At 45.9% G+C, this 23807-nt stretch overlaps 2 protein-coding genes across 2 annotated transcripts; one reads left to right on the top strand and one right to left on the bottom strand.

The window, feature by feature from the left end:
• Positions 1 to 430: 430 nt before the first annotated feature.
• Nfs1 (NFS1 cysteine desulfurase) lies at positions 431 to 21333 on the bottom strand. Its single transcript, XM_036185714.1, has 13 exons — positions 21159 to 21333; positions 20561 to 20646; positions 19070 to 19186; positions 17085 to 17168; positions 12185 to 12337; positions 9902 to 9995; positions 9140 to 9274; positions 6578 to 6735; positions 5822 to 5927; positions 4021 to 4102; positions 3214 to 3297; positions 2416 to 2505; positions 431 to 1017 (listed from the first exon to the last, which is right to left on the bottom strand). The coding sequence occupies exons 1-13, from the start codon at positions 21274 to 21276 to the stop codon at positions 954 to 956; spliced, it is 1371 nt and encodes a 456-aa protein (XP_036041607.1). The 5' UTR covers positions 21277 to 21333; the 3' UTR covers positions 431 to 953.
• Positions 21189 to 22776, top strand: Romo1 (reactive oxygen species modulator 1). Its single transcript, XM_036185716.1, has 3 exons — positions 21189 to 21416; positions 21589 to 21719; positions 22595 to 22776. Exons 2-3 carry the CDS (start codon positions 21589 to 21591, stop codon positions 22701 to 22703), a joined length of 240 nt encoding a protein of 79 aa, XP_036041609.1. The 5' UTR covers positions 21189 to 21416; the 3' UTR covers positions 22704 to 22776.
• The last annotated feature ends 1031 nt before the right edge of the window (positions 22777 to 23807 follow it).

Raw genomic sequence — 23807 nt, 5'->3', positions numbered from 1 at the left:
TTACAGAATAAGAGGGGAAAGGGGAATTGATTTCTCTAATATTAAAATTAACAAATTTTAAGGAAATAAATTATTAGAGTAATAGGTGGAATCAAATGGATATTTCTACTTCCATTAAAACAAAAGAAAGAAAATAAGCCGGGCGGTGGTGGCACTCACCTTTAATCCCAGCACTTGGGAGGCAGAGGCAGGGGGATCTCTGTGAGTTTGAGGCCAGCCTGGTCTACAAAGTTCCAGGACAGCCAGGACTACACAAAGAAATCCTGTCTCAAAAAACAAAAAAACGGGGTTGGGGATTTAGCTCAGTGGTAGAGCGCTTGAACGATCCTCAGCTCCAAATACAAAAACAACAACAACAAAACCTCCCAAAACCAAAAACAACAAACAAACAAACAAAAAAAAAAAAAAAAAAGGAAGGAAGGAAGATGGAAACATAAAGGAAAGAAGCCTTTAATAAAACTTGCCGCTTTGGCTGCAGTCAATATAAAGAGATGTCTTTTGACGCCACAGGAAAAGGTTAAAATAAAGTTTATTTATGCTAGTTGCTAATGGTGCCAGTCCAGCTGAGCAGCAGAGCGATGATCCCAATGTCTACACAGAGAAGCAGCCTTCGAACCTGGAGAGCCTCCTTCCGGTTCTTCTTCCTCCCCAGGGTAGGTGTGGGGGGGGAGGGGCGCAGCAGTGCCTCTAGGCCCTCAGCTAAGAATGTCCACACACTAAACAGTAGAGAAGAGCTCCTGGGCAGGAACAGGAAATATCTCCCTACAAAGGAGGCTCAGAAAGATACTTCCTAGAATTTCTTAGTTGCAGATGTTCTGTGGTGAAGTCAACTGGGCTATTCCAGCTCTGGTTTCATCATGGACCACCCAGCAGGTGATAACAAGGTTCCTGGCTGAGCATGGGTCAATGAGGAAGGAAAGGCCAGGTCAGCACACAGTCACAGGCCCACTCTTCTAATGTTGGGTCCACTTGATGCTCTTGAGGTCAATGCCATCCTGCACCATCTCCCAGAGGGGACTGCCAAGGAGAAGAGGCGTTGAGTGAGTGAGGGCTTAAACAGGAAACAGCAGCCAGCACTGAGGCCCTGAGAAGGCTTTGCCTCCTCTGTCCTTGCTGCTTCTCCGCCTTTGCCCTGGTGAACCCCAACATAGGAGATGAACAAGCCTTTTCCAGCCTCTCCCAAACTTACAATACTGTCTACGACTTTAACCCAGAAGAACATCTGTGTCTCAAGCCTGAGCACCGTTTTATACAGAAAATGGAACTGAGAAGACTGTGGATAATAGTTTTGTTTGTTTGTTTTTGTTTTCTCTTTCCTTTTTTTCGAGACAGGGTTTCTCTGTGTAGTTTTGGTGTCTGTCCTAGATCTCGCTCTGTAGAGCAGGCTGGCCTCAAACTCACAGAGATCTGCCTGGCTCTGCCTCCCGAGTGCCGGGATTAAAGGTGTGTGCCACGTTGCCCAGCTGGATAATGTTCTTAAAACCAGATTTACTTTGAGGGTGGTGGCAGTGATGACAATGACAATTTTGTTTGTTTGCTTCTGCCACTGAAGATTAAACCCAGAGCCTCACACACACTAGCAATCTCCTCTCCTGAGCTACCGCCCTGCACCCAACTCTTGGATGTTGTGGCGTCTGTTTCCCCAGTTAATTTTCTTCAATGTTACTGAATCCCACCCTTTGTTTCTGAGAGCAGGTCTCATTCACCGCCTTCCTGCACAGCCTGGGGGCTGTGACTTCAGACATGTGTATGTCCTGGTTTTGTGCCTTCTTGGCAAGCACTCTACCACTGAGCTTGTAACCCCAACCCTCCTTTGTTTTTGTAGGTCTAGGGTCAAACCCACAGCCTTCACTGATGTTAGACAAGCAGCCTCTATGCTATATACAAAAACCTAGTTTTGAAAACATTCTAGGGCAGGTAGTAGCATCGCACACCCTTGACTCCAGCACATAGGAGGCAGAGGGATACAGATCTCTATGAGTCTGAGGCCAGCCTGGACTACAGAGTGAGTTCCAGGACAGCCAGGGCTATATAAAGAAATTGTCTCAAAAAAAACAAACAAACGCGGGCGGTGGTGGTGCACACCTGTAATCCCAGCACTTGGGAGGCAGAGCCAGGTGGATCTCTGTGAGTTCAAGGCCAGCCTGGGCTACCAAGTGAGTTCCAGGAGAGGCGCAAAGCTACACAGGGAAACCCTGTCTCAAAAAACCAACCAACCAATCAAACAAACAAACAAACAAATCTGAAAAACAAGAAGCCAAGGAGGTCTACTTTCTTCCTTTGTGGAATCTTTAAATCCTAAAATCTCCTTCAACATGGGTTTCTGGCAGTCTGGATACAGAGCCCAGGGACAAGGACAAGATGGGAGTCAGCAGTACAGTTTCTTCCCAAGTGTCTGCTGGCATCAGTACATACCTCATTTCTCGGAGGCGTTTCACATGATGAATGCATTTCTCCACAGTGTAGTCTACTTCCTGTTCTGTAGTGAAGCGGCCAATGCCAAACCTAAGGAAACACAGAGGAGCTGTACACCAGGACCCAGGGTTGGTTTGATATTCTTTTTTGGCCAATTCTCACTGAGGACCTACTAAACAATAGACGGAGAACTGGGGATGTGGTTCAGTGGGTAGAGTGCTTGCCTAGCATACATGAAGTCCAGGGTTCAATTCCAGACTGCATAAGCAGGCATGGTGGTGCTTCTGTGATTCCAGCACTTGGGAGGTTGAGGCAGAACAATCCAGGTTTCCTCTGGGCTACACAGCGAGTAGGAAGCCAACTGGGCTACTTGACAGCCACTGGCTCACAGCAAGAGGAAGTAAGAAGAGCACAGACCTACCTTTCTAGGTAAAGGTTTCTCAGAACACAGCTTGTGGGGCAGAATCAACTGAGAAGTTTCCTACACCCACTCCAGTCCTGGTGGGCAGAGGATCTGAGTATGAGGCTCAGACATCTTCACCTTCGCCAAGATTCAAGAAGGAGACAGGGACATAGCTCAGTGGGACAATGCTTGCCTATTGTGTATGATTCCCCAAAATGCATAAAATAGGCATGGTGCACCCACACCTGTAACCTCAGCACTTAGAGCTGGAGACAGGAGGATGGAATTCAAGGCCAGTCTGGGTACCTGACAAGACTTTATCTTAGCAGACAAAGAACACACACGCACGCACACGCGCATGCACACTCGCACACACATAAGCTCAACTCACTGACCTGATAGAAGAGTGTGCTAAATCCTCATCAGTACCGATTGCTCTGAGGACGTAAGAGGGCTCCAGTGATGCAGAAGTGCAGGCACTAAGGATGGAAACATGAACCTTTAGCCCACAGGACACACCCAGGCTCATTCTTCCCAGGGTTCTGGATTCATGCCATAGGGACAAAGGAGACACATCCTGCAAATGTCACGGGGCCTGATGATGCCCTATACGTCCTGGGATGTAAACCCAGCCCTTGAGTCCCTATAATAGGTAACTTTCTTGAGCAAGGGTACTGTCAAGGGGTGAAAGAGCATGTCAGATCCAACGTATGGATCTGACAAGAACCAGAGAACGTTCTGTATCTGGGTGAGAAGACACAATGTGTAACCCTCGAGGACAGATAAATCCTAGGTGGCTTAAACCCAAACTGTTTGTTTAACCCTATAAAAGACATATACATCTTCAGCCGGGCATAATGGTGCACACCTTTAATCCCAGCACTCAGTAGCCAGAGGCAGGAATACCTCTGTAAGGTTGAGGACAGCCCGGTCTCTATAGAGAGTATCGGGCAGCAAGTGCTACATAGAGGGATCCTGTCTCAAAACAAAACAAGACAAAAAAGATACATACTTCTTCTAGGTCTTAAGTCACCAATTTCTCTCCAAGAGACCTGCTAGAGTGGTGAACATCAGCCTATGGCTGGCAGCTATAGACCTTTACCACCATCTTGAGCCAGAGAGGAAGTTCAATGACATGTTGGGCACTTAACAGGCAAGCTCACTGGTGCTACCACAGTACATGTCTACCTGAACCAACATACCTCCCGGAGGACAAGGCGACATCCTTGAGTGCCATCAGCAGACTCTCCCCTTCCACATATGCAAAGGAGAGGTTGATACAGCCTGAAGAAGAGAAAACACAATGATGGTGCTCTGGGTCGGCCTCTGCCAGTGTGCGTCCTGAGAGCTGAAGACAGAGCTTAGCGGTCGACAGTTTGCCTCACATGGAACAGGCAAGTACAGACAAACAAAAAACAAAAAACAAAAAACTTTTTTAGATAAAAAAGTTTTTTGGGGGGTTGGGGATTTAGCTCAGTGGTAGAGCGCTTGCCTAGCAAGCACAAGGCCCTGGGTTCAATCCTCAGCTCCAAAAAAAAAATTTTTTAAGGCCTCTTCTTTATTTTTATTTTACTTATTTACTTACTTACTTATTCATTCATTCATTCATTTTTTTGATAAAAAATATTTTTAAATAATTTTTAATTTATTAAGTATATAGTATTCTGCCTGCATGTGTGCCTACAGGCCAGATAGGGCGCCAGATCTCATTACAGATGGTTGTGAGCCACCATGTGGTTGCTGGGAATTGAACTCAGGACCTCTGGAAGAGCAGCCAGTGCTCTTAACCTCTGAACCATCTCTCCAGCCCGATAAAAAATACTTTAACAAAAACAAAAACAAGGGCTGGGGATTTAGCTCAGTGGTAGTGCACTTGCCTAGCAAGCATAAGGCCCTGGGTTGGATCCTTAGCTCAAAAAACAAAAAACAAAACAAAAAACCCCACCAAAAACCAAAACCAGAACTGTGGTGGTGAGGAGAGTGCACCAGGACGGCTCAGCAGGCAAAGCCCCGCTGCACAAGCCTGATGGCCTGACTCTGTCTCTGGAGCCCATGTAAGGACAAACACCCTAACTGTCATGCTGGAACTCTCATCCAGTGACTGATGGCAGTGGATGCAGAGATCCTCGGCCAGGCCCCAGGTGGAGCTCCAGGAGTCCAATTGTTGAGAAAGAGGAGGGACTGTAAGGGTGTGAATTGTTGAGACCAAGATTGGAAAAAGCACAGGGACAAATAGCCAAACGAATGGAGGCACATGAATTATGAACCCAAGGCTGTGGAGCCCCCAGCTGGATCAGGCCCTCTGGATGGGTGAGACAGTTGAGTGGCTTGGACTGTTTGGGAGGCACCCAGGCTGTGGGACCAGGACCTGTCCTTAGTGCATGAGCTGGCTGTTTGGAACCTTGGGCTTACACAGGGACACTTTGCTCAGTCTGGAAGGAGGTGACAGGACCTGCCTGTACTGAATCCACCAGGTTTAAATGAATCCCCAGGGGAGTCTTGGCCCTGGAGGAGATGGGAATGGAGGGGAGGGGATGAAGGAAGGTGGGGGTGGGAGCGAGAGGGGGGAGGACAGGGGAACCCATGGCTGATGTGTAAAATTAAAACACAAATATAATAATAATAATAAAAATAATAATAATTTAAAAAAAACCCAAAAAACAAAACAACAACAACAACAACAAAAGAGTAAAGGGAGGAAGCCAGGCCGCAGTGGTGCACACCTTTAATCCCAGCACTCGGGAGGCAGAGGCAGGCGGATCTCTGTGAGTTCAAGGCCAGCCTGTCTACAGAGCGAGATCCAGGACAGGCACCAAAGCTACAGAGAAACCCTGTCTCGAAAAACCAAAAAAAAAAAAAAAAAGGAGTAAAAGGAGGATCGGACTCCACCAAGTTGTCCTCTGACCTGCACAAATAGGTTGCAGCAGGCATCCCCAACCCCCACATAACAAATAAAATTTAAAAAGGAAGAGCAGAATGCAGATTGAAAGGGCATGTCCATACCAGGATAGTGCTGTTGGGGGTCCCCATTCATCACCACATCTGGAAGGCTGCTCATTATCTTCTGTATCAGCCGTTCTGCTAACTTGGAGATCCGCTTATGGTCGTACTATGGAGCAAGCAGGGGAGAGCTAAATACAGTGATCACCAGCCAGCTCAGTAACCAAGAATTCCAGAAGCCCTTCTCTGCCCAGGAGTAGCTGTGTGCCATACAGGCCCTTCTGTTGTCCTGTTCTGTGTGGAAGCCACTGCCTCTCCATGGCTGTCTGCTGTATAAAAGGTACTCAATAACTGAACACAAGGTCCTAACAACCCAGAGAAAATGGATTGTAACTACAAGCAGGCCATGTCTGGGTTTGAATCACCTTTCAGAACACGGGGCTGTCGGACCTTGACAACTCAGGCTTTTATTTAACCGTATGTATGTGTACATGCATTTACTTACATGAGGGATTGAACCCAAGGCCTTGCACATCCTAGGCAAGTTTTCTACTACTGACCTAGCCCTTTACTTTGAATTTTGATCCAGAGTCTTGCTATGTAGCCCAGGCTAGTCTTGAACTGAAAATTCTCCTGCCTCAGGCTCCTAAGCAGCTAGGATTACAAGCATAGGATGCCACACCTGGCTCAAAGACAGATTTCCTGAGACCCCCCTCTTGTGGCAGAGATTGGACTCAGCAATGCTGCTGAGATGTTCCTCAGAGGGGACCCTGCACAAGGGGACATCTGAGGGGAACTGTTGCTGTCTCCAGTACCTACCTCCATCTCCTGCTGCGCCAACTCACATGCTGCTCCCAGCCCTACCACCAAGGGTGTGGGCACTGTCCCCGACCGCATACCCCGCTCCTGCCCGCCTCCACTCTGTAGGGCCTCCACGCGCACACGGGGTCTGCGGCGGATGTAGATAGCGCCAACCCCTTGGGGAAAAAGGTTGTTAGAAAAAAAAGAGAACCATAGATGAAACAAAATACTACTTTCTAAAGAAATAAAAATATTATTCCAAATTTTATAGTTAACTTTTTCTAAATAAAAAAATTAAATGGAAAAAACCTAATATTTAGCAAAAGTATTCAACATAAATTATATTACCACAGGAATAATGACCAAAATTATTTCAAGCAGTTCCCTACTACACAACATAGGATTCCTTTTTTTTTAAATTAATTCTTTTTTAATTTTATGTTCATTGCCTGCAGGTATGTCTGTGTGAGGGTGTCAGAAACCCAGGAACTGGAGTTACAGATAGGTCTGAGCTGACATGTAGCTGCTGGAAATTGATCCCAGGTCCTCTGGAAGAGCAGCCAGAGTTCTTAACCACTGAGCCATGTGTCCATCCCCATAGTTATTCTTAAGAGCAAAAAGATTAGAAACATGTGGTGGAGAGATGGTCGGTGATAACAAGCACATACTACTATTGAAGAGGACCCAAGCTTGGCTCCCAGCAGCCACACCAGAGAGCTCACACTGCCTGTAACTCCAGGGACTCAATACTCTGCCCTCTTTTAGTATTCCCAGGCACCTGCACTTACTTTAATAAGACCCCACACAAACACACATACAGACACATAACTAAAAACAAAAATAATCACACACACACACACACACACACACACACACACGCGTGTGCGCGCGCGCAAAAACCCCAAAATATAAAAAACAAAGCTCAAGATGAAGATGATAATGACGACAACAATGATCCACTAGGAGACAGAGGTGGTTCAGGGTCTGTTGCTCTTGCAGAGGACCCAGGTTCAGTTCCCAGCACCCCCAGGGCAGCTCACACAGCTGTAACCCCAGCTCCAGGAGATTCGATGTCATCTTCTGGTCTTCATGGACACTGCACTCACAATAATACACTTAGATGCATTCAAGCAAAATACTGATACACATAAAATAAAAGCTAATATTTTTTTAAAAATCAAATAACTTAGGGGTCAATCATTGGGAGAATATAAATAAATATGCTATGTCAATACAATGAAACACCAAGCAGTTATAGAAAAGATTGACATTCCTTCATGCGGACATTTGTAAAAACTCTAAAATAAATTGTTAGGAAACTGTTGAGGTCAGGCTTGGTGGTACAAGCCCACAATACCAGCACTGAGGAGGCAGAGCCAGCCTTAGGTAAAGTACAAAATCCTTACAAAAGGAAATGGAAGAAAGGAAGATCTCATTGACTCTGTACTACTTTTTATTTATTTATTTATTTTTATTTCAGTTTGATTTTTAGAGTCTCAAGTACTCTAAGGTGACCCAGAACTCAGTACATAATCAAGAATAAACATTTTCACTGGGTGGCAGTGGCCCACACCTTTAGTCCCAGCACTCAGGAGGCAGGTGGATCTCTGTGAGTTCCAAGCCAGCCTGGTCTACAGAGTGAATTCCAGACCAGTCAAGGCTACACAGAAAAACTCTGTCTTCAAAAAACAAAACAACAAAAAAAGATGGGGTCTGATTACATAGACCTGGTTAGCCTAGAATTCACTATGGAGACCAGATTGGCCTTGAACTCACAGAGATCTACTTGTATCCAGGGTATTGGAATTAAAGAAATACACTACCATGCCTGATACATTATTTTAGTTTTAAGATGTTTTTTTAGGTGAAAAAGCAAAATCAGAAGATATATAATTTGAGTAAAAAGGGGTGGAAAGAAAGTAAGACTGTCCTTATAAATAAATGGAACAACTGTAAAAAGGATGGTACAGTGGACAAGTCTATAGCCTCATCACTTGGGAGGAGGAGGAGGAGGAGGAGGAGGAGGAGGAGGAGGAGGAGGAGGAGGAGGGCCAACTCAAAGCCAGGGGGACTGAATCGAAAGACCCTCATGGGGTGAACAGGGTAAAGAAGAGATGGCAATCAGGCTGCATTCTAGAGTACAAGTTGGTATCTGCAAGAACAGCTCATAAGACTGTTAATTATAATCTGTGGGAACCCTTAGTAGTCAATATGGTGGGACAGATAGTAATATCAGCCTGTCTAATGAAAACTGTTCTGTTGCTTTTACTTACAGACATCTAGTGACACCTGACAGACCCTGACAGAACCCTGTTTCCTAAGCCAATAATTATTAATTATTGCTATATAAATATCTATATCCCTTTCAAGGACATTGTGGAGGGATCAAGGAAGAACACTGGCTGTGTACACAGCATATACAAAGACACAAGTGTTCTTGTGTTTGTTGAATAACACTTGCATATTCCAGTTCCCTCTGAATGTACATCCTTTTTGGAAGTAGTCACAGTCTCTAACGATTGTGATGAGCATCTGTAAAAGGGTTTGCTGACAAGTTCAAGGAAAAGGCAGGGCTGGTACCTTTAGGACCATAGAGTTTGTGACCGCTGATGCTCATGAGATCGATTTTCATGTCATTGACATCGAGTGGGATTTTCCCAACAGCTTGGGCTGCATCGGTATGGAAATACACCTTTCTGGAACTGCAAATCCGCCCTGAGGAATGACAGAGAGGAAGCCCCATACCACCGTGGAAATAAGCTGGCAGCACGGATGACCATAGCAACTGTTAAGGTTTAGATAAATCCTCTCCTACTCCCTGCCTTCCCCTCTCCATCCCTCGCCTGCTCCCTCCCAAGTCCCAACCTCACTGCTATTACTCTAAAGGTCAAGGGCAAAACCTCAAACCACAGTCACAAATGATAGCTTGATACCCAAGATTCTTTATACCACCTCACTTACCCTGGGAATGTAATACCACTTTTTAAATCTTTTTTCATTTAAAAGAAGGAAAGATCATGGGATATTTTTGCTAATTTGCATAGAGATTACAAGGTGACCTCTAAATGGGGATGGAGAGCATCCTGAAGGGAAAAAGGTCAGCTGGCCTTTCTTATTGTTTTGTCATTTGGGGCAAAAATATGAAATAAAATTAAATAATGAAAATTTAAAGGCACTCAACCCTACATTCTAAAAACTCAAACAGCGGCTGTGCTACCTGAAATGCGGTCGGCAAGGCCCAAGCTCTTCCGTTGGGCACTTGTTGTCGCGTTAGAACTGTCTGCACCTGCCTCTTGCATGGACCCCAGGGACGGCAAGGTCAGGGGAACCTATTCTACTCACCTATTTCGGCAATGGGCTGCTTGACACCAATCTCATTGTTCACAGTCATCACTGATACCAGGCTGGTATCTGGCTGGATGGCAGCCTCTAGTTCCTAGGAATGGAGGAGTAAGAAGTGAACATGATGTCAAGAGAATTACAGAAGTAAGAAATGAGGCAATCTGAAGTCTAGAAAAGGGGCCTTTCACTACACCCAACCTGAACCCTTAAATAGTAAATAATAGGGATTTGGGATGCAGGTCAGTGCTTGCCCAGCATGTGTGAGGCACTGAGTCGATTCCCTAGCAATACCAGCTGAAAATAAACAAGAATGACAACACAAGGGCCTGGAGACATGACTCAGCAGTTAAGAGCACTGCCTGCGCCGGGCGCCGGTGGCACACGCCTTTAATCTCAGCACTCAGGAGGCAGAGCCAGGCGGATCTCTGTGAGTTTGAGGCCAGCCTAGTATACAGAATGAGGCCTAGGACAACCTCCAAAGTTACACAGAGAAACCGTGTCTCAATGGAAAAATAAATAAATAAATAAAAAAGCACTGCCTGCTCTACCAGAGGACCCAGGTTCAATTCCTAGCACACCATGGAGGATCACAACTGTAACTCCAGTTCCTGAGGATTGGACACTTTCTTCGGCCTCCACAGGCACTCAACACATGGATGGTACACAGACATTCATGCAGGCAAAATGCCCATATACAAAAAATAGAAGTGAAGAAAAAGGCCAGACATTATAGCACATGTCTATAATTCCAGGAGTTCAATGCCAGCCTGGGCAACATTGAAACCCTATCTCAAAAAAATAAAAAATATGGGCTGATGGCCTAGTGGTTAACAGCACTGGTTGCTGTAGTAGAGGACATGAGTTCGATTCTCAACACCCACACAGTAGCTCAAAACCATCTGTAAGAAAAAAGAACGGTTAGTTGAGTAGGTATTATAGCCCATGACTATAATACCAACTCTTTTTTTGTTGTTGTTTTTTTTCCCAAGACAGGGTTTCTCTGTGTAGCTTTGCGCCTTTCCTGGAATTCACTCTGTAGCCCAGGCTGGCCTTGAACTCACAGAGATCCGCCTGCTTCTGCCTCCTGAGTGCTGGGATTAAAGACGTGCGCCACCACCGGCAATACCAACTCTTAATAGGTTGAGGCAAGAGGACCAGGAGTTCAAAGTCATTCATGGCTACACAGCCACTTGAGGCCCGCCTGAGATTCACAAAACACCGTCTCAAAGACAAAAGAAAAGAAAAAGAAAAAGCTTACACAAGATCCTAACTAGACCAAATAAACAAATCCTGATTTCAGGCTGCTACACGGCTACAGACAGAAGAGCAGAGTGGTCATGGCATGAGGACAGACAGACATGAAAACAGGTCAGAAACATACTCAAGGATCTCACTCTGGAGTCCAGGCCAGCCTCAAACTCTGGTGATCCTCTTCTCTGAGCCACCAGGGTACTGAGGTGAAGGGTGAATTCCCCTAAATCTAATCTATACTAACGTGTTTGTGTTTGTTTTTGCAGTTCTGGGGACCAAACCCATAGCCTTGTGCATGCTATGCAAGAATTCTAGCTGGATGTTGGTGGCCCACATTTTTAATCTCAGCATTGGGGAGACAGAGGCAGGTGGATCTTCGTGAGTTCGATGCCAGCCTGGTCTACAGAGTGAGTTCCAGGACAGCCAAGGCTACACAGAGAAACCCTGTCTTGGGGAAAAAAAAAAAAAAAAAAGAATTCTACCACTGGACCACACCTTCAATCACCATGCTTCCTTTAGAGGGCGATAAGAAACAGTGCAGGGCCGGGCGGTGGTGGAGCACGCCTTAAATTCCAGCACTCGGGGAGGCAGAGGCAGGCGGATCTCTGTGAGTTCGAGGCCAGCCTGGACTACCAAGTGAGTTCCAGGAAAGGTGCAAAGCTACACAGAGAAACTCTGTCTCAAAAAAACAATAAACAACAAAAAACAACAAAAACAAAAAAACAAAAAACAAAAAACAAAAAAAAAAAAAGAAAAAGAAACAGTGCAGGGAAGGGCCAGGCCAGAGCTCTTCTGTGGTGTGAATGCCTGACATCATACACTCATGTCCAGTAGCTCTCTTACAAACCAGGATCACCAAAAAAGCTGAGACAAGTTTTCTCCAGAGAAGAGCAGAGCAGTGCACCCAGAGAGAACACCATCTCCTCTGCCAGCTCTGTCCTATGCTCCACTCTCACCCAAGCTGGAGAGACAGGCTTGCAGGACGAAGCCAGGCCTCCTGCTCTGTGCCCACGCCTAGCATAGGACTCCTACCTTTAAGTCAATGATCCCGCTCTTCTGCACCGGGAGGTAGGTGACCCGAAAGCCCTCAGCCTCCAGTGAGCGGCAGGAGTCCAGCACACACTTGTGTTCAGTCTGGGTGGTAACCACGTGCTTTTTCCGTGACCTGTAGAACCTGGCCACTCCCTAAAAATTGATGGTGACAGAAAGAAGGAAGACATACAGAAGTAGCAATGACATGAATCCTATTTCTGAACAGTCTTCTTGTGAGTGTCTGCTAAAGACTGAACCCAGAGCCTCCAGCATGCTGAAGATATTCTATGTCACAGACCACGTTCCCACATAGTGTGTAATACTTTTAACATAAGAAGAAATTATAAAGATAGGCTAAAATAAATTTGAAATACTGAATTTTCAAATGTAATAAAGAAGTGAGAACTTCATTTTATTAAAAATACAAACAAACAAATGAAAACCAGAGCTAAATATAGCTCACATACCTACAGTCTCAGCACTCAGCAACTGCAAAAGGACATCTGCACCCTGGGGCTATCTTGGTCTACATAGTAAGTTCTAGGCCACGTAGGGCTACTTAGTGAAACAAAGGAACTAACAAAATGGAGGGAGGGAGGGAGGAATGGAGGGAGAAAGAGAGGGAAGGAAAAAGTATGAAAGAAAATCAACACAATAAATAGCCTGTTGTCCTTGCTGCTTTGGAGACTGAGGAAGGAGGATCATTTGAACTCAAGTTTGAAGCCAACCTAAGTAACAAAAAGACAAACTGGCCGGGGAGATAACTCAGTCAAGTGCTTGCCGCACAAACGAGAGGACCTATGGGGTTGGAGATGGCTCTTCAGCTAAGAGCACTTGCTGCTCCCACAGAGACCCTGGATTCTGTACTTAGCATCCACTGAAGACTCACAACTGCCCTCGACAGGGTACCCAACACCCCCTCTGGCTCAGGGGGCACTAGGCACGGATGTGGCACATGAGTGCAGGCAAAATACATACCAAATAAAAACAAATACATCTTTTTCAGAAGTTTAAGTGAATGAGCAGCCTAAGGAGCTGAGTTCTAACTTAGTTCTGGTGGCCCGGTTCTGGACAGCTGGAGACAGGAGAGCCCCAGGGACTCACCAGCCAGGCAGGCCAGCTCAGTTAGTGACATCCGGTGCAACAAGGGACCCTGTCTGAGTTCAGGTGAGTGACACCTGAGGCTGCCCTGTGGCCCCCCAGTAAGGGATGACTTAACCAGTAACTAGTTTGTCTCGAAATCTTCACATCTGGCATTTGACTCAGTAGTTAACTGAATCATTATCAGTAAGAGATACATAATGTTTCTTATGTATCTGTTTTGCAATATGAATACTGATTCGTTTGCATGTCTCTTCTGTTTTAATTGGAGAGATACTTTTTTCTAAAAAATTATTTATTTGTATTTTATGTACATTGGTGTTTTGCCTGCATGTATGTTTGTATGAGCATCCCCTGGAACAGGAGTTACAGACAGTTGTGAGCTGCCATGTAGGTGCTGGGAATTGAAGAACCTTGGTTCTCGAGAAGAGCAGCCTGTGCTCTTAACCACTAAGCCATCTCTCCAGCCCCTAGAGAGATGTTCTTACTGAATAGTGTATGCTTGAGGGTTCAATCCCTGTGTTGATATTTTGTTGTACTCTAATAAAACTTGCCTGAAGCTCAGAGGACAGAGCCAGCCAGAGTTAGCCACAGAAGTCAGGCAGTGGTGGCATACACCTTTAATCCCAGCACTTGGGATCATATGCCTTTAATCCCAGCAATAGGAAGATTGAGACAGGAAGTGATATGTCTGGGCAGAGAAAGGAATGTAAGGTGGGAGGAGACAGGAATTAGGCCCTTTTAGGCCCTTCAGGCTAAGGACTCAGAAGCATTCAGTCTGAGGATTCATGGAGATGGGACCTTCTCTTTTCGGCTGAGGAGTTGGAGAGGTGAGACATGGCTGTGGCTTGTTTCCTTTGATCTTTCAGCATTTACCCCAATATCTGGCCAACAAATCTCTGTGTGGCTCTGGAGCCTGTCCTGGAACTTGCTCTGTATACCAGGCCTGCCTCGAACTCAGGAGAGTGTTGGATCCCCTGGGATTAGAGTTACAGATGGTTGGATTCTGGGAACTGAACCAGAGTCCTCTGCAAGAGCAACAAGTGCTCTTAGGTGCCAGGCCAACTTTCTAGCCCCCTTATTAATGTTGCTAAAATATATTTTTATTTATTTATTTTGTTTTGTTTTTTCGAGACAGGGTTTCTCTGTGTAGTTTTGGTGCCTGTCCTGGATCTCGCTCTGTAAACCAGGCTGGCCTTGAACTCACAGAAGTCAGCCTGGCTCTGCCTGCCGAGTGCTGGGATTAAAGGCACCTGCCACCGCTGCCCGGCAAATATATTTGTATTTTCTGTGTATGGATGTTTTTGCCTGCATGAATGTCTATGCACCACATGTGTGCAGTGCCTGTGGAGGTGAGAAGAGGGTGTTAGATTCCTTAGGACAGGAGTTATAAATAGTTGTGAGCTGCCACATGGGTGTTTGGAACTGAACCCAGGTTCTCTGGAAGAGCAGCCAGTTTTCTTTTCTTTCTTACTTTCTTTTCTTTTTTAAGATTCATTTATTGTGTATACAGTGTTCTCCCTGCAGGCCAGAAGAGGGCGCCAGTTCTCATTACAGATAGTTAGGAGCCACCATGTGGGTGCTGGGAACTGAACTCAGGACCTCTGGAAGAACAGCCAGTGCTCTTTACCTCTGAGCCATCTCTCCAGCCCCAGCTAGTTTTCTTAACTGTTAAGTATTTCTCCAGCTTCTCTAAGCCCCCACACCCTCCCCACACACATTTTTGAGAAAGGGTTTCTCTGTGTAGCCTTTGTAGTATCCTGGAATTCACTCTGTAGACCAGGCTGGATTCAAACTCGGAGATCCACTTGCCTCTGCTTCCCAAGTGCTGGGATTAGAGGTGTGCACCACCACCACCCAGGTCTAATATTTTTTTTTTTAATGTGCATTAGTGTTCTACCATGGGGGTCAGGTCCCCTGGAACTGGAGTTACAGACAGTTGTGAGCTGTCATATGGGTGCTGGGAATTGAACCTGGGTCCTCTGGAAGAGCAGTCAGTGCTCTAAACCCCCCTCAAAAAAATTGAGTAAATAATATATCCTTAAAAAGAGAGAAATTAATCTTATTAGGTGCACAAATTATTTTCAAAAACTAAAAAATTTAAAATGATAAGATGAGGGCTGGAGAGTTAGCTCAGTGGTTAAGAGAATGTACTGCTCTTATAGAAGACTCAGGTTTGGTTTCCAGCATACATGCAAGGTGGCTCACAATTATCTATAATTAGCTCCAGAGAGACCAAATGCCTTTGGCCTCTGAGGACACTGCACTCACATGAACATGCCACATAGAGATATATCCAAAATAAAAATAAAAGGTTTTTCATCTCAAAAAAGCCTGGTGTAGTGGCGCATGCCTTTAATCCCAGCATTAAGGAGACAGAAGCAGGCAGATCTCTGAGAATTCAAGGCTAGCCTGACCAACAGAGCAAGTTCTAGGCCAGCCAGTGCTATATAGTGAAACCAGTTCTAAAAAAAAAATTTTTAAAAAGGCAGGATATCAGAATATTAACTTATCAGTGGGACAGCATGGCTTTAGCAAGCTTAAGAGTCTAGATGCCCAGCACCAAAAAATAAATAAATAAGGGAAAATTAGACAAATAAGTTTACTAGATCTATGTAAAATGTGATGATGTTGTATGAAACATCAACATGACCATTAAGCGTGGGACACTAGCAGAGAGCCTCTGCATGCCCCAAATATCGAAAGACCAATACAGACCAAGGCCAAATGAAGGTCACAAAGGGCACCAGAGCGACAATCACTCAAAACACTGAGGAATTTTGCAAGCAGATCTAATGAGAAAGAAAAGGGGAAGCTGACAGGAAGGTGGTTTTGATCAGGTGAGAGTGAATGGATCCCGGTTAGCTTTGTCAACCAGAAACAAGCTAAAGTCATCTGAGAAGAGCAGCCTAACTGAAAAAAATGCCTTCATCAGACTGCCTGTGGGCACTGGAAAGGCATTTACTGATTAATGTGGAGGGCCTAACACACTGCGGCTGGGGCTTCCCCTGGGCAGGTGGTTCTGGGTGGTGTAAGAAAGCAGGCTGAGCAAGTCATGAGGAGGAAGCCAGTAAGCAGCACACACACACACACACACACACACACACACACACACACACACACACACCCGTGGCCTCTACTTCAGTTCCTAAGCTCCTCTGGACTTTCCCTCATCAAGGACCGTAACTTGTGAGGTGAAAGAAACACCTTCCTCTAGGTTGCTGTCAGTCATGGTGTTTTAGCAACAGAAACCTATGACAGTCGCTGCTACCCACTTTCAAAGGACTAAGGACCTAAAAACCCAACTGTTAATGGCCTGAGAGCCGCCTCCTTTCCTATCCACACTGGGCTCAGACCAATAGAACAAAAGACAACCAAGACAGACTATAAAAGGCTGAAGAAAAGCTTGCAGGATTGCTCAGTAGGCAAAGGCACTTGCCTGGTGACTTAAATTTGATACTCAGGACCTAGGGGAAGGTGGAAGGAGGTTTCAGCTCCACAAAGTTGTCCAACAACTCCAAAACCAGGTGTTTTTTTTTGTTGTTGTTGTTTTTGTTTTTGTTTTGTTTTGTTTTGTTTTGTTTTAAGGCAGAAGAAATAGGGATGAATGGATAGCTGGGGGAAAAAAACATCTATGCCTCCAAATGATAGAGGAGCATGAATCTCTAAACCCGGAAAAAGCCCAGAGATAGTTTCTGGCTCCCTTCTCTGTTTCCTTCTGTCCTTCTTCTTCCCAAATGCTCCTCCCATGCTAAGGCACTGAGTGCTCCACTACACACACCCCACCCCCTTCTCTTACCTTAATGGCTATGTTGTTGGACTCAGTAGCTCCACTTGTGAAAATGATCTCTCGAGGGTCAGCTCCAATCAGAGTTGCTACTTGCTGTAAGCCAAGAGCCAAAGAAACACAGCGAGCATCAGTCCCCAGGCAGGCGCCGGGCTTCAGACACAGCTAGGGCAGGGTTCTGTAGCAGGGGGTGCTCCACGGCAATCTATCCACTGCCTACAAAGAAACTCTGTGCCTACTAGGTCAGACTGGGGCTAAGCAAAGAACTGACTGTTTACAGCCTAGATATTCTATCCTTTCTCCATCCTGGGACAGGCTTGTAAGAATGTCGCATGCAACTCAGCTGCTAGAGTGCTTGCCTGATATTTATGAAGCCCTGGGTTTGATTCCCAGCACTGAACAAAGCAGGTAGGGTGGTGTGCTCCTGAAATCGTGGCACTCGGAAGGCGGAGGTGAGACAGGTGCCATGACTTTGAGGCTAGCCTGGGATACACAGTGACTTCCAAGCCTTCTTAGACAACAATGTGAAACTTGTCTCAAACAACCGAAGTAGGGAGCCAGTGGGATGGATCAGTGGGTCACGACACTGCTGCAGAACCTGGCAACCCAGGGTTCATTCGCTGAGACCCTCATGTTAAGGAGAGAGCCTGCTCCAAATTGTCCCCTGACCTCCACACTACATATTTTGGTACATATGTGTACACATACATGCACACAAGCAAGCACATGCATGCACACACATTCCTAGTTGAAAAAATTATTTTTTGTTGGCGCACACATTTAATCTCAGGGAGGCAGAGGCAGGTGCAATCTCTGTGAGTTCAAGGCCAGTCTGGTCTAGAGAGTGAGTTCCAGGACAGCCAGGGCTGCACAAAGGAACTGTCTCAAACAAAACAAAATAAAAAATTTTTAAAAATAAAATATTTTTGCTTGGTGTGGTGGCACACATCTTTAATCCCAGCACTATAGAGGCAGAGGCAGGTGGATCTCTGTGAGTTTGGGTTTGAGGACAGCTTGGTCTACAGAGTGAGTTTCAGGACAGTTCTGGGTGTTCCACAAAGAAACCATGTCAAGAAAAAACAAACCACAACCAACCAAAAATTCTAACTCAATGTCAAGTAAGAAACTGGAGAGATGGCTCAGAAGTTAAGATCACTTGCTGCCTTGCAGAGAACCCAGTTTCAGTTTCCAGCATCCATTTGGTGGTTCACAACTACCCTTAACTTCCAGTTCCAAGGGATCTGACAGCCTCTTATGGCCTCCTCAGGACCAGGCATATACATGGTGCACATACACACACATACACAGGCAAAACATCCATATGCATAAATGTAAAAATAAATATTTTTTAATGACAAGTTTTGCTTTTAAGGTTTTTTAACATTTATTTTTGGTTGGGGGACATTCATGCCACAGCATGTGGATTAGAGGGATCAAACTTAAGTCATCAGGTTAAGGTACTATGCAGGCATTCCATTGACGAAAGAAATGCATTTTTTCTTTCTTTGTTTCTTTTTAAAGATTTATTTATTTATTATGTATACAGAAGGCGGCACCAGATCTCATTACAGATGGCTGTGAGCCACCATGTGGTTGCTGGGAATTGAACTCAGGACCTCAGGAAGAACAGCCAGTGCTCTTAACCTCTGAGCCATCTCTCCAGCCCCAAGAAATGCATTTTGAAAATGTATTTACTAAACTCTTTCTGTGTACTTTTTGAGCCACATGTGTTAACCTTTACCAGCACTGTCTCATTTTAGTGTGCCTGCTAACCACACAGAGTGTGAACTATTCCACTTCTCACTTGATAGGTGAGGATTTTAAGGCCAAGAGGAATGAGATGAGTTGACGACAGCACTTTACCTAGTGAATACGGGAAGTAATTAAACAGCTGCAGTTGACGCCACAGCTACTCTCTGAATCTCATTCCCTACAAATGCCGCCCCTGACAGGCCACAGAACAGAACTCCCAGACGCCTCAGCGTCCTCAAGCTAACCTGGCGGGCATGTTCCATGGCTGCCTCAGTCTCCCAGCCATATGCATGAGTCCGAGAATGTGGGTTCCCATAGTAGTTCACAAGGTACGGGAGCATGGCATCAAGCACTCGGGGGTCCTGAAGACAAGAGAGCAGATCATCAACCGAGCACCCACTCCATCCGCTGATCACCGCCCAACCTGCTCAGTGTTTCCAACCCTTCAGAGGCCGCTGAACTCTTCCACCTCCTAATCAAAGATTGACCTGAAATGTTCCCACTGCAAAACCACCTTAAATAGCAATGTTCTACGAAGCCCTCAAGTAGTGTGTAAAGAGTCTTTAATATTTCTTTTATTTATTTAAAGATAGGGGTTTACGTATTTCAGTCTGGCCTTAAATTTGTAATGCTCTTGGGTGTGGTGGTGTACCTCTTTAATCTGAGCAATCAGGAGGAAGAGGCAGGCAGATATCTGAGTTGGAGGCCAGCCTTGTCTACAGAGTGAGTTCCAAGGCAGCCAAGGCTACACAGAGAGACTCTGGAAAATCCACCCGCCCTCCCTGCCACCCTGCCAAAAAAAGCAACACCATCTTCTCTTTTTTCTTAAAAAAAAATATTTTATTAATTATATGTATGGGTGTTTTGCCTTCCTGTGTGTGTGGGGAGGGGCGGGGGAGAGATACCCTATGCCCATAGAGTCCAAAAGAGGGTATCAGATTCCCTGGAACTGAGAGATTCACCTGCCTTTGCCTCCCGATTGCTGGGATAAAAGGCGTGCGTCACCACCCCCACCGCCCGTCCATGTTTGCTTTCTTTCTTTCTTTGTTTCTTTTTAAAGATTTATTTATTTATTATGTATACAGAAGAGGGCACCAGATCTCATTGCAGGTGGTTGTGAGCCACCATGTGGGTGCTGGGAATTGAATTTAGGACCTCAATAAGAACAGCCAGTGCTCTTAACCTCTGAGCCAGCTCTCCAGCCCTGTTTCTTTTCTTTTTTTTTTTTTTTTTTTTTTTTGGTTTTTCCAGACAGGGTTTCTTGGTGTAGTGCCTTTTCCTGGAACTCACTCTGTAGACCAGGCTGGCCTCGAACTCCCAGAGATCCGCCCAGCTCTGCCTCCCGAGTGCTGGGATTAAAGGCGTGCGCCACCACCGCCCGGCCCTGTTTCTTTTTTAAAAAAAACATAGGTTTGAAGCTCCCTATGTGGCCATGGCCAGGCTGGCCTTGAGCTCACTCAAACTCCCCATGCCACAAGTCCAGCTCCTAGGCCTGAGCATTTACTATTAACTACAATACCTGTAACTAAAAGCGATCTGACCAAAGTCAACAGCTAAAAAAAGCAGAAAAGCCTTTTCTAGTGAACTCAAATCCAAGTCTCCTGGTGCCTGGCTCCCTTTTCTATCACATTTAATGGTTCTCAATTCTACAGAAATCTAGACTTTCGGTGAAACTTGTTCTTCTAGTCTTTCCTCGCCTCCAAGAGCCTCGGGGAAAACTTCCCCTTAGTCCTTACCAGAGGAGTAGTAGCTTGCACATCCATGTAGAGAGGTCGTAGCACTGCCCCGGAGGGAACAGCCGAATGGAGAGCATGATCTACAACTGACAACAGAGTGGAGTGCCAAGTGAGAAGAGATGCAACCGTGGACGCACGGTGCACAAGACAACAGACGGTCAAAGCTACTTCGAGGTGAATTAAGGGAGAGTGAGGTCGACTGTCAAAGGAAAAGAAAACAACGCAAGACATCGTGGAAAGTAATAGGCACACGGTTCTCTGAAGGGATGCTGGTGGCAATAGGGAGCAATCGTCACCATTAGAAAGCTATCCAGCAGAGTGGGATGGGCTCTAAAAAGCAAAAACATGGATAAGAAACGTGAAAAGGGCAGGTTGCTGGCTGAAGGAGCCTCGACTGGCATCTTTAACAGATCTGAAGGACGAGACCCCGGCTCAGACGTGGAAGGATGTAAGGGCCATCCTGAGAAAATGTGAGAGGAAGCGACGGGAAGGTTTAGAGCCTGGCCGCACAGGCTCCGCAACAATGCAGTGCTTAGCAGCAACAACCCAACGGCCTCGGGCCACCAGGGAGGGTAGGCGTAAGGGAAGGGGAGCGTACCGCGCAGGCGCAATCCCCGGGTGGGCGCCGTGAACCTCGACCGGGCCACAGCGGTAGCAGCCAATGCCGCCCGCCTCCAAGCGGCTCGCAGCATGCTGCCGGCAGTAGAGCCCACCATCCTCGGCGCTGGCAAGTCCTCAGCCCATGATCCCGGAAGTAACTGCCCCGCGCTCCGGAAGCGATCTGACGGGCGGCGAGCGCCCTCCGCCTAGCTTTTGGTGTGAGACGTAGAGCCCAGCGAACGCGGCGGCGAACGAGGTGAGGTGGGGCCGGACCGAGCCCTGCGTGCGGGGTCCGCGGCCGCGGGGAGGGTGGTGGAGGCGTGCTACGGCTGGCGTCTGGCCGGGGACCTGCGGAACCGTTCCGTGTGCCTCTGGCCGACGCCACGAGTGGCGGCCGGGCCCTCACTGTCATAGCCCTCTCACGCCAGATGCCGGTGGCCGTGGGTCCCTACGGGCAGTCCCAGCCCAGCTGCTTCGACCGTGTCAAGATGGGCTTTGTCATGGGTTGCGCCGTGGGCATGGCGGCCGGGGCGCTGTTCGGCACCTTCTCCTGTCTCAGGTGAGCCTCACGGGCGGGACTTCCTGGATTCCTGGGACCTGAGAGCTCACTTAGTTGAGGTTGGACGTGCAGTGCTTAGGGATCTGAGCTCTAGAGTCAAAATGGCTTTCTGACTCCTTTGTAGTTCGGTGACCTTAGACAAGTTAGAGGCAGAGTTTCCTAAGCTGTGGTCGAGGACAGTACGCTTACCTCCTCCACTTTTGCAAGAACCAATCATATTAGTATGCCTTACGTATAATCTGGCACATCGTTAATGCGCAGTGGGTTATTATTGTTCCGTGGCATTTTAACTTCCAAGTGCGTGTAATGAAATGAGCTTGTTGAGTTGTTTTACTGTCCTGAAAATAGGTGTACAGATAAAGCCGATAAACTTAATTCTGTAGTAAAGTATTCAACCTCTGATATACTGTTATTCTAAAGGCCATCGCCACATTTAGATAATGTACTTATTCATGACTGCTTTTCCTGTCCATATACTTCGTTCTAGAACTCTTCCTTCTACAAACAGAAGGGAATTAATGTGGCATTCAGGACATAATGTCCTAGAACCCTTAGATCTTTTCCTTGACATTACTAATCCTCCTTGGGGAAAGTAACATCTTAACGACAAATAAGAAGCCGGGCAATGGTGGCGCACATCAGGAGGATCTCTGAGTTCAAAACCAGCCTGGGCAGGAGTTCCAGGAAAGGCTCTGAAGCTACACAGAGAAACCCTGACTCAAAAAAACAAAACAGAAACAGACGAGACTGAGGCCAAGGGATTATAAACCTATTAGTGCTTTATATAGTTCAACACGGATTATAAAGGGGGAAGTTAATTCAAATTTCACTCCTGTATTATTCCTAAGATAACCCATTCTTGCTTGTCTCCTCAGGATCGGAATGCGAGGTCGAGAGCTGATGGGTGGCATTGGGAAAACCATGATGCAGAGTGGCGGCACCTTTGGTACATTCATGGCGATTGGAATGGGCATACGATGCTAATCAGGGCAGTGATTGCCTGCATCTATACTTCCCCATTTTGATCCTTGTACAATAATAAAGTTTTTTCTTCTCAGTCTCAGCCTATTTTTACTCCAAAGACATAGTATTTAAAAGCATAAGCTAAGGGCTGAAGAGGTTGCAGTCCTGATATCCATACCGTTACTTAACTGTTCTGTAACTAGTTCCTTGGCATCTTCTGACCTCTACAGGTGCATACATACATGATACACCTTGAGTAGATGCAAGCAGACCACTAATACTTAAATCTCAAGCCAGACTTGTTGGCATATACATCTAATAGCAGCTCCAAAGATAGAGGTAGCCATTGCTGGACAGACCCATACAAAAAAAACCTTTTTTTTGGGGGGGGGGTTCTCAAGACAAGGTTTCTCTGTGTACCTTTGTGCCTTTCCTTGATCTCCCTCTGTAGACCAGGTTGGCCTCGAACTCATAGATCCACCTGCCTCTGCCTCCCAAGTGCTGGGATTACAGGCGTGCACCAACACCACCCGGCCAAAAATTCTTTTTAAAATATTTGAGACAAAGAATTGGATGATAGTGGTACATGCCTTTAATCCTAGCTCTTAATAAGGCAAGAGGATCTCTTCGTTAGAGGCCTGAGTTCCAGGATAGGCTCCAAAGCTACAAGGAGAAACTGTCTCAAAAAAAACAAAAAATTTCCACAGGTCCCGGTTCAGTTTATGGAATACTGTAAACATTAGTTTTTTTGTTGGTAAACAAAATACAGTTAGAGCAAGGTCACACACAGCAAGTGTTGTATTTACAATAGAACACTGTATATCCTGAGATTGTCTTCCAGCTTCAGAATAATTTATCTGCAATGAAAAACGTTTGAAACAGCCTGTCAACTACCTACATTCTCTCATATGATCTTCTAACGGGCCTCAACATTAGTCATTTTAATTATGTACTGTGCTCATAAAATTCTGCTTACTGGGTTAGTTAATGGGATACCACTATAACAAGTACCCCGACCTGGTCTTAAATTTTCTGATTTGAATTACCCTTCACCTATATATTGATCAGAACTTGGATAATTAGCCAATATAATAAAAAATTAAGGCTTAGCAATTCTATTTTTTT

Source organism: Onychomys torridus, chromosome 4, assembly GCF_903995425.1.
Source record: "Onychomys torridus chromosome 4, mOncTor1.1, whole genome shotgun sequence".
Taxonomy (NCBI): Eukaryota; Metazoa; Chordata; class Mammalia; order Rodentia; family Cricetidae; genus Onychomys; species Onychomys torridus.
This window is presented reverse-complemented; position numbering and strand designations above follow the sequence as displayed.